This window comes from Cervus canadensis, chromosome 6 (genome assembly GCF_019320065.1).
Source record: "Cervus canadensis isolate Bull #8, Minnesota chromosome 6, ASM1932006v1, whole genome shotgun sequence".
Lineage (NCBI taxonomy): Eukaryota > Metazoa > Chordata > Mammalia > Artiodactyla > Cervidae > Cervus > Cervus canadensis.
Window position 1 is genome coordinate 10,097,537 of NC_057391.1, and position 13,262 is coordinate 10,110,798.

The 13,262-nt window shown below is 43.3% G+C and overlaps 1 protein-coding gene across 1 annotated transcript in view; it reads left to right on the plus strand.

Moving 5' to 3' along the window:
* The first annotated feature begins 2,465 nt into the window (after nt 1-2,465).
* THBS4 (thrombospondin 4) overlaps nt 2,466-13,262 on the plus strand; it is a 54,381-nt gene continuing 43,584 nt past the window's right edge. Inside the window, exons 1-2 of the mRNA XM_043470764.1 lie at nt 2,466-3,001; nt 12,464-12,667. Coding sequence (XP_043326699.1) covers nt 2,914-3,001; nt 12,464-12,667 — 292 coding nt within the window. The 5' untranslated portion in view covers nt 2,466-2,913. The remainder of the gene's footprint in view (nt 3,002-12,463; nt 12,668-13,262) is intronic.

A 13,262-nucleotide genomic window follows, 5' to 3' on the forward strand; every position in this document is an offset into this window, starting at 1 on the left:
ACCACTCAATGAACATGAGTTTGAGCAAACTCTGGGAGATACTGAAGGACAGGGAAGCTTAGCATGCTACAGTCCAAGAGATTGCAGAGAGTCAGACACAACTGAGCAACTGAACAACAAAATCTTAAAGGCATGCAAAAAAAAAAAAAAAGTTGTTGTTCTCATGGCTGGAATCAACAAGACAGCTCTGCTGATCTTGCCAGAACATATTCACCTGGGTAAGTCAGCTGTAAGTGGATCTCAGCTGGCTTTGCCTAGGATGACTTGTAACTCTGCTCCATGTCTCAACCTCCAAGAAGCTAGTGCAGCCACACTATCAAGGCAAAGGCAAAAGTGGAATAGTAAGCCAGTCCAGTTATGTTTTAAACTTCTGTTTGTAGGAGTTTTGCTACATTTGTATTGACCAAAAAAGCTACATATCTAAGCCGAGAGCTACAGCAGGAAAACAAAAGCTGCATGGAGAGAAAGAGTGAAGCACTGGGGCCATTTCTGCAATCTATAGTACAAATAGATTACTAACGTATCATAACCTCCTACCCTACTTTACTAAGAGAAAGTCAGTTCAATGAGCTACTCACTATCAAGTGCCAGAACTGTCCTTGAAATTGGGACTATAAAAAATAAATGAGATACTACTAAAGAGTTTGCAGTTTGTTACTTGGAGGAAATTAAATAAATTAGCACAGTATTAAGATAAATTAAAATTCAGTGTGGTAAGTATAACACCAGATAGTTTAATGAAGTGGCACAGAAAAGACACCAATTAACTCTTTTGCCTCCTTTACCATATATTTCACAGCCAATTTAATAGATTTTTATGGAAATTAAATTTCCTCCTGATTCTGACGACATGAAGAAAAAGCTGACTGTGATTCCCCAAAGAATAGCCTCATAAAATTACATAAAAATCCTCTTTAAAAACAAAACTAAATTGTAAGTTCTATCAGGCTAGCAGAAAGGCATTTGATTCTTTTGTTGCTCAATTACACTTAGTACTCATTCAGTTTCAACCAAAATTTATTGTGTGCCTACCTGTGCAAGCTATTTTTCTGGGAATCTGCTGGGATTTGGGGAGGCCTAGGAAAGAGGACTAAACAAAGATGATTTAAAAATATGGTATCTGCCTTCAAATAACTTCCAGCTTAGTCCCACTTACTCTGAAGTCCATTGTATAAAACATATACAAGCAAAGCTGTTGGGCTTAAAGTAGAAGTTGGGAGTCTGGAGCCCCGTGTATCCCAGGCCACTCCTGAGGACACTGTCTGGAGGCTTGAAGACTCTGCATGCATGCTCAGTCGTGTCTGATTCTTTGTGGCCCTATGGACTGTAGCCCTCCAGGCTCCTCTGTCCATGAGATTTCCCAGGCAAGAATACTGGAGTGGGTTGCCATTTCCTTCTCCAGGGCATCTTCCCAACCCAAGGATCGAACTTGCACCTCCTGCATTGGCAGATGGATTCTTTACCACTGGGGCCACCTGGGAAGCCCAAGTCTAAGCCATCTCACTGCGGTCACACTGCGGAAACATGTGCCCTTGTCTCTTCAGTGCTCCCCCATATGTAGACATACGGTGACCCACTCCATACAGAAACTTCAGTGTAACATGGCATTAAATGAAGCCCGAACTAGAGTATGGTAGACCTCGAATACATATAATAGAAAGGAACTCTGACTATAGCTCAGAAATTTCCAGGTCATTAGCTCTAAATGGAATCACAACTGGAGTTCCTCTAGTACAGTTTGGGAATAAGATGATGAGTTAATCTTCCAGCTTGTGGCAGTGTGTGGCTTATTCTTAAACTTTGAAATGGAATTCTTTGAGACTTAAAGAAAGGGATATAAATACATTGCTGGATTTTCTCCATTAGTCAAGATTGTTTATGAGGGGAAAGTTACCATTGTTCTGAAATATTTTTTCCTCTAGTTAATCCACATTATTTTTAGGGGGCTTTGCCTAGAAGGAAGGCTAATTCCTTATGTTCCTTCCCCCTCTTTTAGGTCCTACTTCCATAGCTTTAAACTGTCACTTGGAATCTTTTGGGAGGGTGAAACAGAAGTGGGCAGACAAGTATTTGGAAAAAAATACTCCATAAAACTCTACCATCCTATAAATGGTTCTGTCTGGATAGATTCCTTGAGATGTGTTTTATTTCCATTAAAAACTCAAAAACTTTGAAACATTCACTGTTCACATCCCAAAGCCTGATGGGGAAAATATTCATCATCTGAAGTATTCAAGACAAGCTTGAAGAAAGAAAAGAGACGAATTGTTCACTGGACCACCTTGGGAGGCAGAAGTTCGCGCAGAGCCCAAGACGGGTGTTAAAAGCTTGTCCAAACAATGTTCCGGTCAGAAAAGAAGAGGTGGGGGAGGGACGGTGCCCAAAGCTAGCGGGTCAGTGTCATTTTCTGCTTCCTTTGCCCCCCTCTTCTCCTTCTTCGCTGTCCTGCGTGTCCTCACTTTCTTGCCAGCTCCATCCTCGCTCTTCCCACCCTCCTAACTTCCTCGTCCGTCCGGGACCGGCGACCACGCCCACCTCCCCAGAACCGAGTCGGGCGGAGGGGGGGCCCCTTCTCGTCCCCGGTCCCCACGCTCACGCCTTTCTCTCCGCCGCTCCGGCCACCCCCACACTTCCCGGCCAAAGGGGATCCTGGCCAAAGGGGCCGCCCCGGCCTCGGCCCTTCCCCGCCCCGGCCGGCCGGACCATAAAGCGCGCAGCCCTGCCGCCAGCGCACCCAGCTCCGCGGCGCCAGGACGCGAGCGCGGCCCCCGACGGCTGCCTGGACCCGCCGCGCTCGTCTCACCTGCGCCGCCCGCGGGAAGCCCGACCCGGGGCCGCGCGCCGCCCGCACGCCCAGGCGGGGGCCCAGCTGCCGAGACTCCCGCGCGCCCGCGGGGAGCGCGGAGAGCCAACATGCTGGCCCCGCGCGGAGCCACCGTCCTCCTGCTGCACCTGGCCCTGCAGCCCTGGCTGGGGGCCGGCGCCCAGGCCACCCCGCAGGGTAAGTGGGTGCGGGCCGGGCTCCGGGCCACCGAGCCCGCCGTCCCGCAGCTCCGCTGGGGCGAACGGAGGGACCAGCCCCGCGCGCTGCTCCGCCCTTGGCTCCTGGGTCCCTCCGGGCACCTCTCTGTGCCTCTCGGGCCCGAGGCAAAGCGTATTGTGCTTGGAATAGGTCATTAGAGATTAGAATTTTCGGAGGTTCGATTAACTGGCGGTGAGATCAACTCCCTATACAATAGTTTGGAGGGGAGGGGGGTGTAAAATTTATTTTCAATCTAGGCAAAGAGGTGGGGTTCACTTCCAAGCTTGTAGCGCGGCCCTAGACCTCGAACACGTCCCGCCTGGAGTACGGTGAAATCTGGGTTCCCTGCCCTGCGGCACTGTGGTCCGCCCTCCCCTCAGCGGTGACATCCTAAATCCTTCGACGTTACCCTCCTCTGAGGTCACATACCTAAGAAAGGTGCAGTATTACTCTGTTGCCCTGCCACTAACCTTTTCCTGCTCCAGCTCTGCTGGGGCTTTGGGAGTTGGCTTGATCTCTTGATTCTGGAGGTAAATTGAACAGGAAGGCTAAGAAATGGGTCTTTCTCTACAGAGGTTAAAAAGTCGATAAATAACTTGAAAAGCACTTGGATAATCAATCTTCAAACCCCTTTGTGAAAAGAACCGTTGTGCAGAAAGCACTTAAGCTTAAATAGAATTTTGGGAAGACCGAAAGGAAGAAGTTATTTAACCAAGAAAAGATCTTAGGGCTCTAATTGGCTAGCCAGTGATAGCCTTCATCTGTTTGAAATTGATGCCTGGGGTTAATTTCTTTCCGGCTAAGGAAATAAAACTTGAAGTAAAAATTGCTATTTCTAGGAAGCCAGAATCGAGATTGCTTGTCCTGGCCCCTTCCCCTCCCACTGCAGTAATTACCCGTTTAAACTTTGCATTTCACCAAGTAACTCATTCTGATTCCAGTCGGGGAGACCAGAATTGTATTGTCAGGGGGTACTGAACTGCTTTTAGTTTTGAGTTGAAATGTTTAAAACACTGTAGTTTATTCATTGTAACCTTCTGGGAAGATAAGAAAGGAAACCTTTTTTTTAAAAAAATTAATGTATAGTTGGCATATAATGTCATGTTAAAGTGTACAACATAATGATTTGATAATTGTATACATTGCAAAACATTCACCACAAGTCTAGTTAATATCTGTGGCCAGACATGGCTGCAGTTTTTTTCCTTATGATGAGGACTTTAAGATCTACTCTCTTAGCAACTCTCAAATATGCAATACAGTACTATTAACTGTAGTCACCAGGCTGTACGTTATATCCCCACGGCTTATTTTATAACTAGAAGTTTGTCCCTTTTGGCCTTCTCCGTCTGTTTCACCCCCACAACCACCACTCCCACTTCTGGCAACCATTAGTCTGTTCTCTGCATTCTATGAGATTCTTCTTGTTTGTTTGTTTTTAAGATTCCACATGTGAGATCATACGTAATTTGTTTTTCCCCCACCTGACTTAATTGCACTTAGCATAATACCCATGAAGTCCATCCATGTTGTTATAAATGGCAAGATTTCATTCCTTTTTTATGATTGGATAATACTCTCATATATGTGTCTATACACATATATATGTCATTTTCTTTATCCATTCATCCATTGATAGACACAGGTTGTTTTCATATCTTGGCTATTATAAATAGTGCTGTGATGAATAACTCCATGTATCTTTTGGAGTTAATGGTTTCATTTTCTTTGGATAAATACCCAGGGGTAGAATTGCTGGATCATTGATGCTTTTGAACTGTGGTGTTGGAGAAGACTCTTGAGAGTCCCTTGGACTGCAAGGAGATCCAACCAGTCCATCCTAAAGGAGATAAGTCCTGGGTGTTCATTGGAAGGACTGATGCTGAAGCTGAAACTCCAATACTTTGGCCACCTCATGCGAAGAGTTGACTCATTGGAAAAGACCCTGATGCTGGGAGGGATTGGGGGCAGGAGGAGAAGGGGACGACAGAGGATGAGATGGCTGGATGGCATCACCGACTCGATGGACATGAGTTTGAGTAAACTCCGGGAGTTGGTGATGGACAGGGAGGCCTGGTGTGCTGCGGTTCATGGGGTCGCAAAGAGTCGGACACGACTGAGCGACTGAACTGAACTGAACTGATGGTAGTTCTATTTTTAATTTTTTGAGAAACCTTCATACTGTTTTCCATAGTGACTGCACCAACTTGCATTCCCACCAGTGGTGTACAAGTGTTCCCTTTTACCCACATTCTCACCAACACTTGCTGTTTCTTGTCTTTTTAATAATAGCCATTCTAACAGGTGTAAGGTAACATGTCACTATGGTTTTGATTTGCATTTCTCTGGTTATTAGTGATGTTGGGCATCTGCTCATATATACGCTGGCTGGCTGTCTTCTTTGGGGAAAAGTTTGTTTGGATTTTCTGCCCAATTTTAAATATATTTGGTTGTAGTTCTTTGTTGTTTTGCTTGTCTTTTCTGTTGAGTTGTATGAATTCATTATGTGTTTTGGATATTAACTACAGCAGAGATGTGATGTGCAGATGTTTTCTCCCACTCCATAGGTTGCGTTTTCATTTCACTGGTTTCCCTTGCTGTATAGACGCCTTTTAGTTTCATGTAGTCTCACTTGTTTACTTTTCTTTGTTGCCTTTGCTTTTGGTGTCAGAAGGAAGCTTTTTAACACAATTCAAAAACTTTCTTATTGCAGACATTATTTAACATGTTTGAATTCATGGGTCTAATATTTTGTGTTACTCGATTTCTTGACATTTGAACACGCAACTTCATGGTGTGCAGGTATGGATTTTGCTTCTCCTGAGACAGAGCTGCCTGTTTTGTGGAGACTTGAAATCAGGCTTTACCTACATTATCTGGTTAATTTAATTGCTGTAGATGATCTGATTAAGTCAAATTTCTGATAGATTCCTTTATTGAATTGATTAGTCTTGCAGCTATCAGCTCAGCTGAAAAATTTTCTTGTTTCCTTTTTCCTCTGAGCTGCCTTACTAGTCTTATTAGTAAGTATTTGATTTTCATGACATGGTGGTTGGGCTTATTGGTAGCAGTAATTTCACCTGTAACACTAGAAGATTGTGCTTGGATCTTGGCACTATTACTGAAGTGTAATAACATTAATAGAAACTTGTAGTGCCTCATTTCCTTTTCAGAATGCTCTCCAAACTCATTACTAACTAATCCCAACTCTGCCTCTTGAGAGCGAAGACAGTGGATTAGAAGAACCATACAGATTGAAATGTGGTTGATTTACTTGGAGGTGAATTATGAAGTAATCATGGTCAAAGCAACAATCAGGAATACCAAGAGTTTAGTTCTGCATGCAGTTCCCATCCTTGAAACACACATCTCTTTCCTGAAGATGTCTTGTCCTAGAGGGAACTTTTAAATATGTTATCTTATTTCCCTTCTCTTTCACTGGTGAAAATATAAAGTTTCCAGTTCTCTGTAAGTGTAAAAATTCTCCACCCCCTCTTGAAGTATACTGGGCAGCAATCCTCACGTTTGGGGAATGTGGGACACAAGAAAGAACATAATAGATAATCTGCTTTCCAACACTGCTAGAGTTAATTTCACTAATTGTGAAAGTTTCTCAGTATACATGAAAGCATACAGATCCAACCTGAAGACAGATCATCTTATAAAAAGAGTAGACATTCCTAAGTAACTAGGCTTTTACCTATTTCTTTTGTAACTATTTTTTCTTAGAAAAGTAATACATCTTAATTGTAAAAAAAAAAAAAACAACAACAGAAAATTGGATAAACAAAAGGAAGTTTAAAATGTAAATATAATCATACAGCCCAGAGATAGGTACTATTCATGTTAGCATTTTGTCATATTGCTTTTCAGTTCTTTTTGTAGTGTAGATCAGTCGCTCAGTCATGTCCGACTCTTTGCGACCCCATGGACTGCAGCACGCCAGGCTTCCCTGTCCATCACCAAATCCCAGAGTTTACTCAAACTCATGTCCATTGATTCGGTGATGCCATCAAACCATCTCATCCTCTGTCGTCCCCTTCTCCTCCCGCTTTCAATCTTTCCCAGGATCAGGGTCTTTTCAATGAATCAGTGGCCAAAGTATTGGAGTTTCAGCTTCAGCATCAGTCCTTCCAGTGAATATTCAGGACTGATTTCCTTTAGGATGGACTGGTTGGATCTCCTTGTAGTTCAAGGGACTCTCAAGAGTCTCCTCCAATGCCACAGTTCAAAAGCATCAATTTTTCAGTGCTCAGCTTTCTTTATAGTCCAACTCTCACATCCATACATGACTACTGGAAAACCATAGCTTTGACTATGGTTTGACTGGACCTTTGTTGGCAGAGTAATGTCTCTGCTTTTTAATATGCTGTCTAGGTTGGTCATAGCTTTTCTTCCAAGGAGCAAGCATCTTTTAATTTAATGACTGCAGTCACCATCTGCAGTGATTTTGGAGCCCAAGAAAATAAAGTCTGTCACTGTTCCCATTGTTTCCCCACCTATTTGCCATGAAGTGATGGGACCAGATGCCAAGATCTTAGTTTTTGAATGTTGAGCTTTAAGCCAGCTTTTTCACTCTCTTCTTTCACTTTCATCAAGAGGCTTTTTAGTTCTTTGCTTTCTGCCATAAGGGTGGTATCATCTGTATATCTGAGGTTATTGACATTTCTCCTGGCAATCTTGATCCCAGCTTGTGCTTCATCCAGCCCAGCGTTTCTCATGATGTACTCTGCATTAAAGTTAAATAAGCAGGGTGACAATATACAGCCTTGATGTACTACTTTCCCAATTTCAAACCAGTCTGTCCCATGTCCAGTTCTAACTGTTGCTTCCTGACCTGCATATAGATTTCTCAAGAGGCAGGTAAGGTGGTCTGGTATTCCCATCTCTTTAAGAATTTTCCACAGTTTGTTGTGATCCACACAGTCAAAGGCTTTGGCACAGCCAATAAAGCAGAAGTAGATGTTTTTCTGGAACTCTCCTGCTTTTTCAGTGATCCAACGGATGTTGGCAATTTGATCTCTGGTTCCTCTGCCTTTTCTAAATCCAGCTTGAACATCTGGAAGGTCACGGTTCATGTACTGTGGAAGCCTTGCTTGGAGAATTTTGAGTGTTACTTTGCTAGCGTGTGAGATGAGTACAATTGTGTGGTAGTTTGAGCATTCTTTGGCACTGCCTTTCTTTGGGATTGGAATGAAAACTGACCTTTTCCACTCCTGTGGCCACTGCTGAGTTTTCCAAATTTGCTATCATCTTGAGTGTAGCACTTTCACAGCATCATCTTTTAGAATTTGAAATAGCTCAACTGGAATTCCATCACCTCCACTAGCTTTGTTCGTAGTGATGCTTCCTAAGGCCCACTTGACTTCACATTCCAGGATGTCTGGCTCTAGGTGAGTGATCACACCATCGTGATTATCTGGGTCGTGAAGATCTTTTTTGTATAGTTCTTCTGTGTATTCTTGCCACCTCTTCTTAACATTTTCTGCTTCTGTTAGGTCCATACCATTTCTGTCCTTTATTGTGCCCATCTTTGCATGAAATGTTCCCTTGGTATCTCTAATTTTCTTGAAGAGATCTCTCGTTTTTCCCATTCTATTGATTTCCTCTATTTATTTGCATTGATCTCTGAGGAAGGCTTTCTTATCTCTCCTTGCTATTCTTTGGAACCCTGCATTCAAATGGGTATATCTTTCCTTTTCTCTTTTGCCTTTAGCTTCTCTTCTTTTCTCAGCTATTTGTAAGTCCTCCTCAGACATCCATTTTGCCTTTTTGCACTTCTTTTTCTTGGGGATGGTCTTGATCTCTGCCTCCTGTACAATGTCACAAACATCCATCCATAGTTCTTCAGGCACTCTGTCTATCAGATCTAATCCCATGAATCTATTTCTCACTTCCACTGTATAATTGTAAGGGATTTGATTTAGGTCTTACTTGAATGGTCTAGTGGTTTTCCCTACTTTCTTCAATTTAAGTCTGAATTTGGCAGTAAGGAGTTCATGATCTGAGCCACAGTCAGCTCCCGGTCTTATTTTTGCTGACTGTATACAGCTTTTCCATCTTTGGCTGCAAAGAATATAATCATTCTGATTTCAGTGTTGACCAATTGGTGATGTCCATGTGCAGAGTCTTGTCTTGTGTTATTGGAAGAGGGTGTTTGCTATGACCAGTGTGTTCTCTTGGCAAAACTCTGTTAGCCTTTGCCCTACTTCATTCTGTACTCCAGGGTCAAGTTTGCCTATTACTCCACGTATCTCTTGACTTCCTACTTTTGCATTCCAGTCCCCTATAAAGAAAAGGACTTCTTTTTTGGGTGTTAGTTCTAGAAGGTCTTGTAGGTCTTCATAGAACCATTCAACTTCAGCTTCTTTAGCATTACTAGTTGGGACATAGACTTGGATTACTGTGATAATCTTTCTCCCCTTAATATGTCATGAGCATCTTTCCCTTGTAAGTATTCAGCTGTGTTACCCTTTTTAATAGGTAGTATTCCTCTTTTGGGGTGGACCAGAATTTCCTGGGTAGCTCAGCTGGTAAAGAATCCGCCTGCAGTGCAGGAGACCCTGGTTCGATTCCTGGTTGGGAAGATCCCCTGGAGAAGGGATAGGCTCCCCACCCCAGTATTCTTGGGCTTCCCTGGTGGCTCAGACAGTGGAGAATCTGCCTGCAATTTGAGAGACCTGGGTTCTATCCCTGGGTTGGGAAGATCCCCTGGAGGAGGGCATGGCAACCCACTCCAGTATGTTAGCCTGAAGAATTGTCATGGACAGGGAAGCCTGTCTGGCTACAGTCCATGGGGTCGCAAAGAGTTGGATGAGACTAAGTGCAGCATAAAATATATTTAGCCAGGGCTCTAGCTTAGGACACTTGATTGTTTCCAGTGTTTTGAAATTGTAGATTATTTATTGAACATTTGCAGTGCCACAGGATGACTTAGGATGGCTGAACCCTTGTAATCTCTGTCAAACCCTACTATCTCTGGTAAAGAGAGGTGAAATGCTATGCCAGCAAAGATCCAAGGTTCCCACCTCTTCCAATTAGATTTTCACGTAACTCCTTCCTATGTAGAAGCTTTAGACCTAATACTGGTGGTGAATCTCCTTGGACCTAAATACATTACTGTGTTATCCATTATTGTCTTAAGATAAATTCCTTTAGTAGAGTCACTAAGTCAAAGAGCATGTGTGTCTTAGGATCTTTGATACTGTTTTTTAAACTGGCTTCAAAGTGTTTATTCTAGTGTAAATTTTTACCCACTGGTTTGTGAGTACCCAGTTCCCCGAATTCTCACCGACAGTTGGCTATTGTTGTATTTATTGTTTTTTCAGAGGAAGCAGAGACCAAGTCAATCACTGGAGTATTCTTTGTCTAGAGGATTTCAGCTTCTGTGGTTTAGGTAATAGAGTTGCTTTCCTCTATCTAGGCCTGGGGCCCAGAGAACTGAGCCCAAATGAAGTAAATCTGCATCTTTATTTTCTATTTGAGCTACTTAATGACCGTGCATCCATCAGGGGACAGGATGAGAACACATTTGAAAATTAAAGGGTTATTGCTATAGAAAGCATTGAGAATGCTCTGTGAAGCCTCAGTATGTTTCAGGAAAAGTATTAAAGGCACAGACTAGTCTGCAAACAAACCAGAAACCCTGGTGTTACCGCTTCCCCTGTCTAGTCACTATGTTTTTTCAGTTTGATGAGGGAAACAATACCTTAATGTGTTTTTTGACGTTTGTTTATTTATGTATGGCTGTGCTCTGTGTTTTTTGCTGGGCTAGGGCTGTCTCTGGTTGCGGGGAGCAGGGCTCCCCTCCCTTGCCCTGTGCAGGCTTCTCATTGTGGAGGCTTCTCTTGTTGAGCACAAGCTCTTGGCACACAGGCTTCAGTAGTTGCGGTGTGTGGGCTCCTTGGTTGTGCCTTGCGAGCTCTAGGGCACTGGCTCAGCAGTTGTGGCACACGCATTTAGTTGCCCTGCAGCATGTGGGATCTTCTCAGAGCAGGGATCGAACCAGGGTCCCCTGCGTTGCAGGTATATTCTTAACTGGATCACCAGGGGGAAGCCCTACCTTCAGGTTTAAGTTAGCAATTCCTTCATCGTTAGTTAAGCATGGGAACACATTATTTATGTACTCATTCGCCCATGTAATACCTTTTCTGTAAATTGTTTTTGCATGTTATATGCCCATTTTTTTTCTGTTAGGGTGCTTATTTCATTGATTTGTAAGAACTCTTTATAAACTACGAATACTATGACCGTCTTTAGTAACCAGATTATTATATCCAGAAAACAGCTCTGGAGCCTGAAGTTCTTGCAGGCTGTGGAATTGTTCAAACAATTTTGCATAAACCAAAAGAAATACTAGGTAACAGTCTAGCGAGAGTTACCAAAATTTGGCCTTTGCCTTTGAAATTAACTGGGCACACTTTTTTTTTATACCTTTCATAAAGTTTAAAAGAGCAGCTGGCTTGTATCAAAGGCAACTTGTACAATATAAATTTAGATTCTAGATTTTGTAGACCAACTCTGTTGGGTTACAGTCAAGAGATAGAAAGCACGTTGTACTCTTTTGTTTCTATTTTGTTTCCACATTGTCAGAGTCAGGATTTCTTAGCAGAGAAATATTGGAGAACTGTAAATGCACAAAGGCACACTTAGGTCCTACAAAGGTAGCAAATTGTTTTGTTGACACTGTATCTCCCACCACACCCATGCTTTATGTGGCATTCCCCTGTTGTCATTTATTACTGACCAGGAATCGACAGTTGGATTTGGTCCAGTAGGCACCTGAGGGATCCCAAGGCAGAAATTCACTACTAGGGGACATAAGAAAAACAGCGACTTGGATGCTCTTACCTGTACGCATACGTGCATGCTGAGGTTGCTTCAGTCATGTCCAGCTCTCTGCGATCCCGTGGACTATAGCCCGCCAGGCTCCTCTGTCCATGGGATTCTCCAGGCAGGAGTACTGGAGTGGGTTGTCATGCCCTCCTCCAGGGGATCATCCCGACCCAAGGATCAAACCTGCTTTGTCTCTTCTGTCTCCTATGTTGGCAGGTGGGTTCTTTACCACTAGCCCCAGCTGGGAAGCCCATGTTCTTTCCTGATCCCCCACATACTAAACATTTAGTGTTTTTCCTGATGGGCATTTTCAGAGTCACTTCTTCAGGCAAAATGGGTTTGCAAATTTTGTCTTCTCTTGGGGTCTATAACTTGGTGATGAATATTGTGCTATATTTCTTCTGGCTCAAATATCCAGTCACGGTAGAGTGATAAGAGAGAGCTGGTGAGTTTGACAATGTGGAAAAATGATTGTAATATCAGTTTAATTTATTGCTTACTGTGAAAATTATTCCCCCTCAAAAAAAAAAAACAAACAACAACAAAACATGTTTGTCCCTAAGTTAAACCTTTCACTGATTGTCCTTGTCTTCCCATTCTCCCCAGTCTTTGACCTTCTCCCATCTGCCAGCCAGAGGCTGAATCCAAGTGTTCTGCAGCCAATCCTGACAGACCCCACTCTGAATGAGCTCTATGTGATCTCCACCTTCAAGCTACAGTCGAAAAGCTCAGCCACCATCTTCGGCCTTTACTCTTCAGCTGACCACAGCAAATATTTTGAATTTACTGTCATGGGACGCTTAAACAAAGGTAAGCAAGTTTGTAGAAATAATTTTCTTAAAAATCCTCTCTGCCTCTTCCAGGATTTGGGGGGGGTCTTCTTTCCTTTAGGTGGTTCCATCCACCATTCATTTCAACTTTCAATACCAAATTCTTCTAATTGTATATTTATCTGTACAGGGAGGGTGGGTTGATATCTGGAGAAAGAAGGAAGACTGCTTATGGCCAAAATGCGCTTTGGGATTGCCCCGTTATTCTGGATCCAGTTCCTGAAGGGACAGGACCCAGGGCAATTAAGCCACTATATTAGTTCGATCTGCTGTAACACATACCATAAACTCCATAAAGTCTGTGGCTTAAGCAATAGACTTTAATTTCCCATAGTACCGGAGACTGGTAAGTCCAGGGTCAAGCTGCCAGCAGATTGGGTGCCTGGTCAGAGCCTGTGTGCTGGCTTGTAAATGGCCACCTTCTCACTGTGTCCTCACATGGCCTTCCCTCGGTGTGTACTGGTGGAGAGAGAGAAAGAGAAAACTCTGTCTTCCTTTTCTTATACGGACACTGATGCCATCAGGAGGGCCCTACCCTCATGACCTCATCTAAACCGAATTACCTCCCAGAGGTC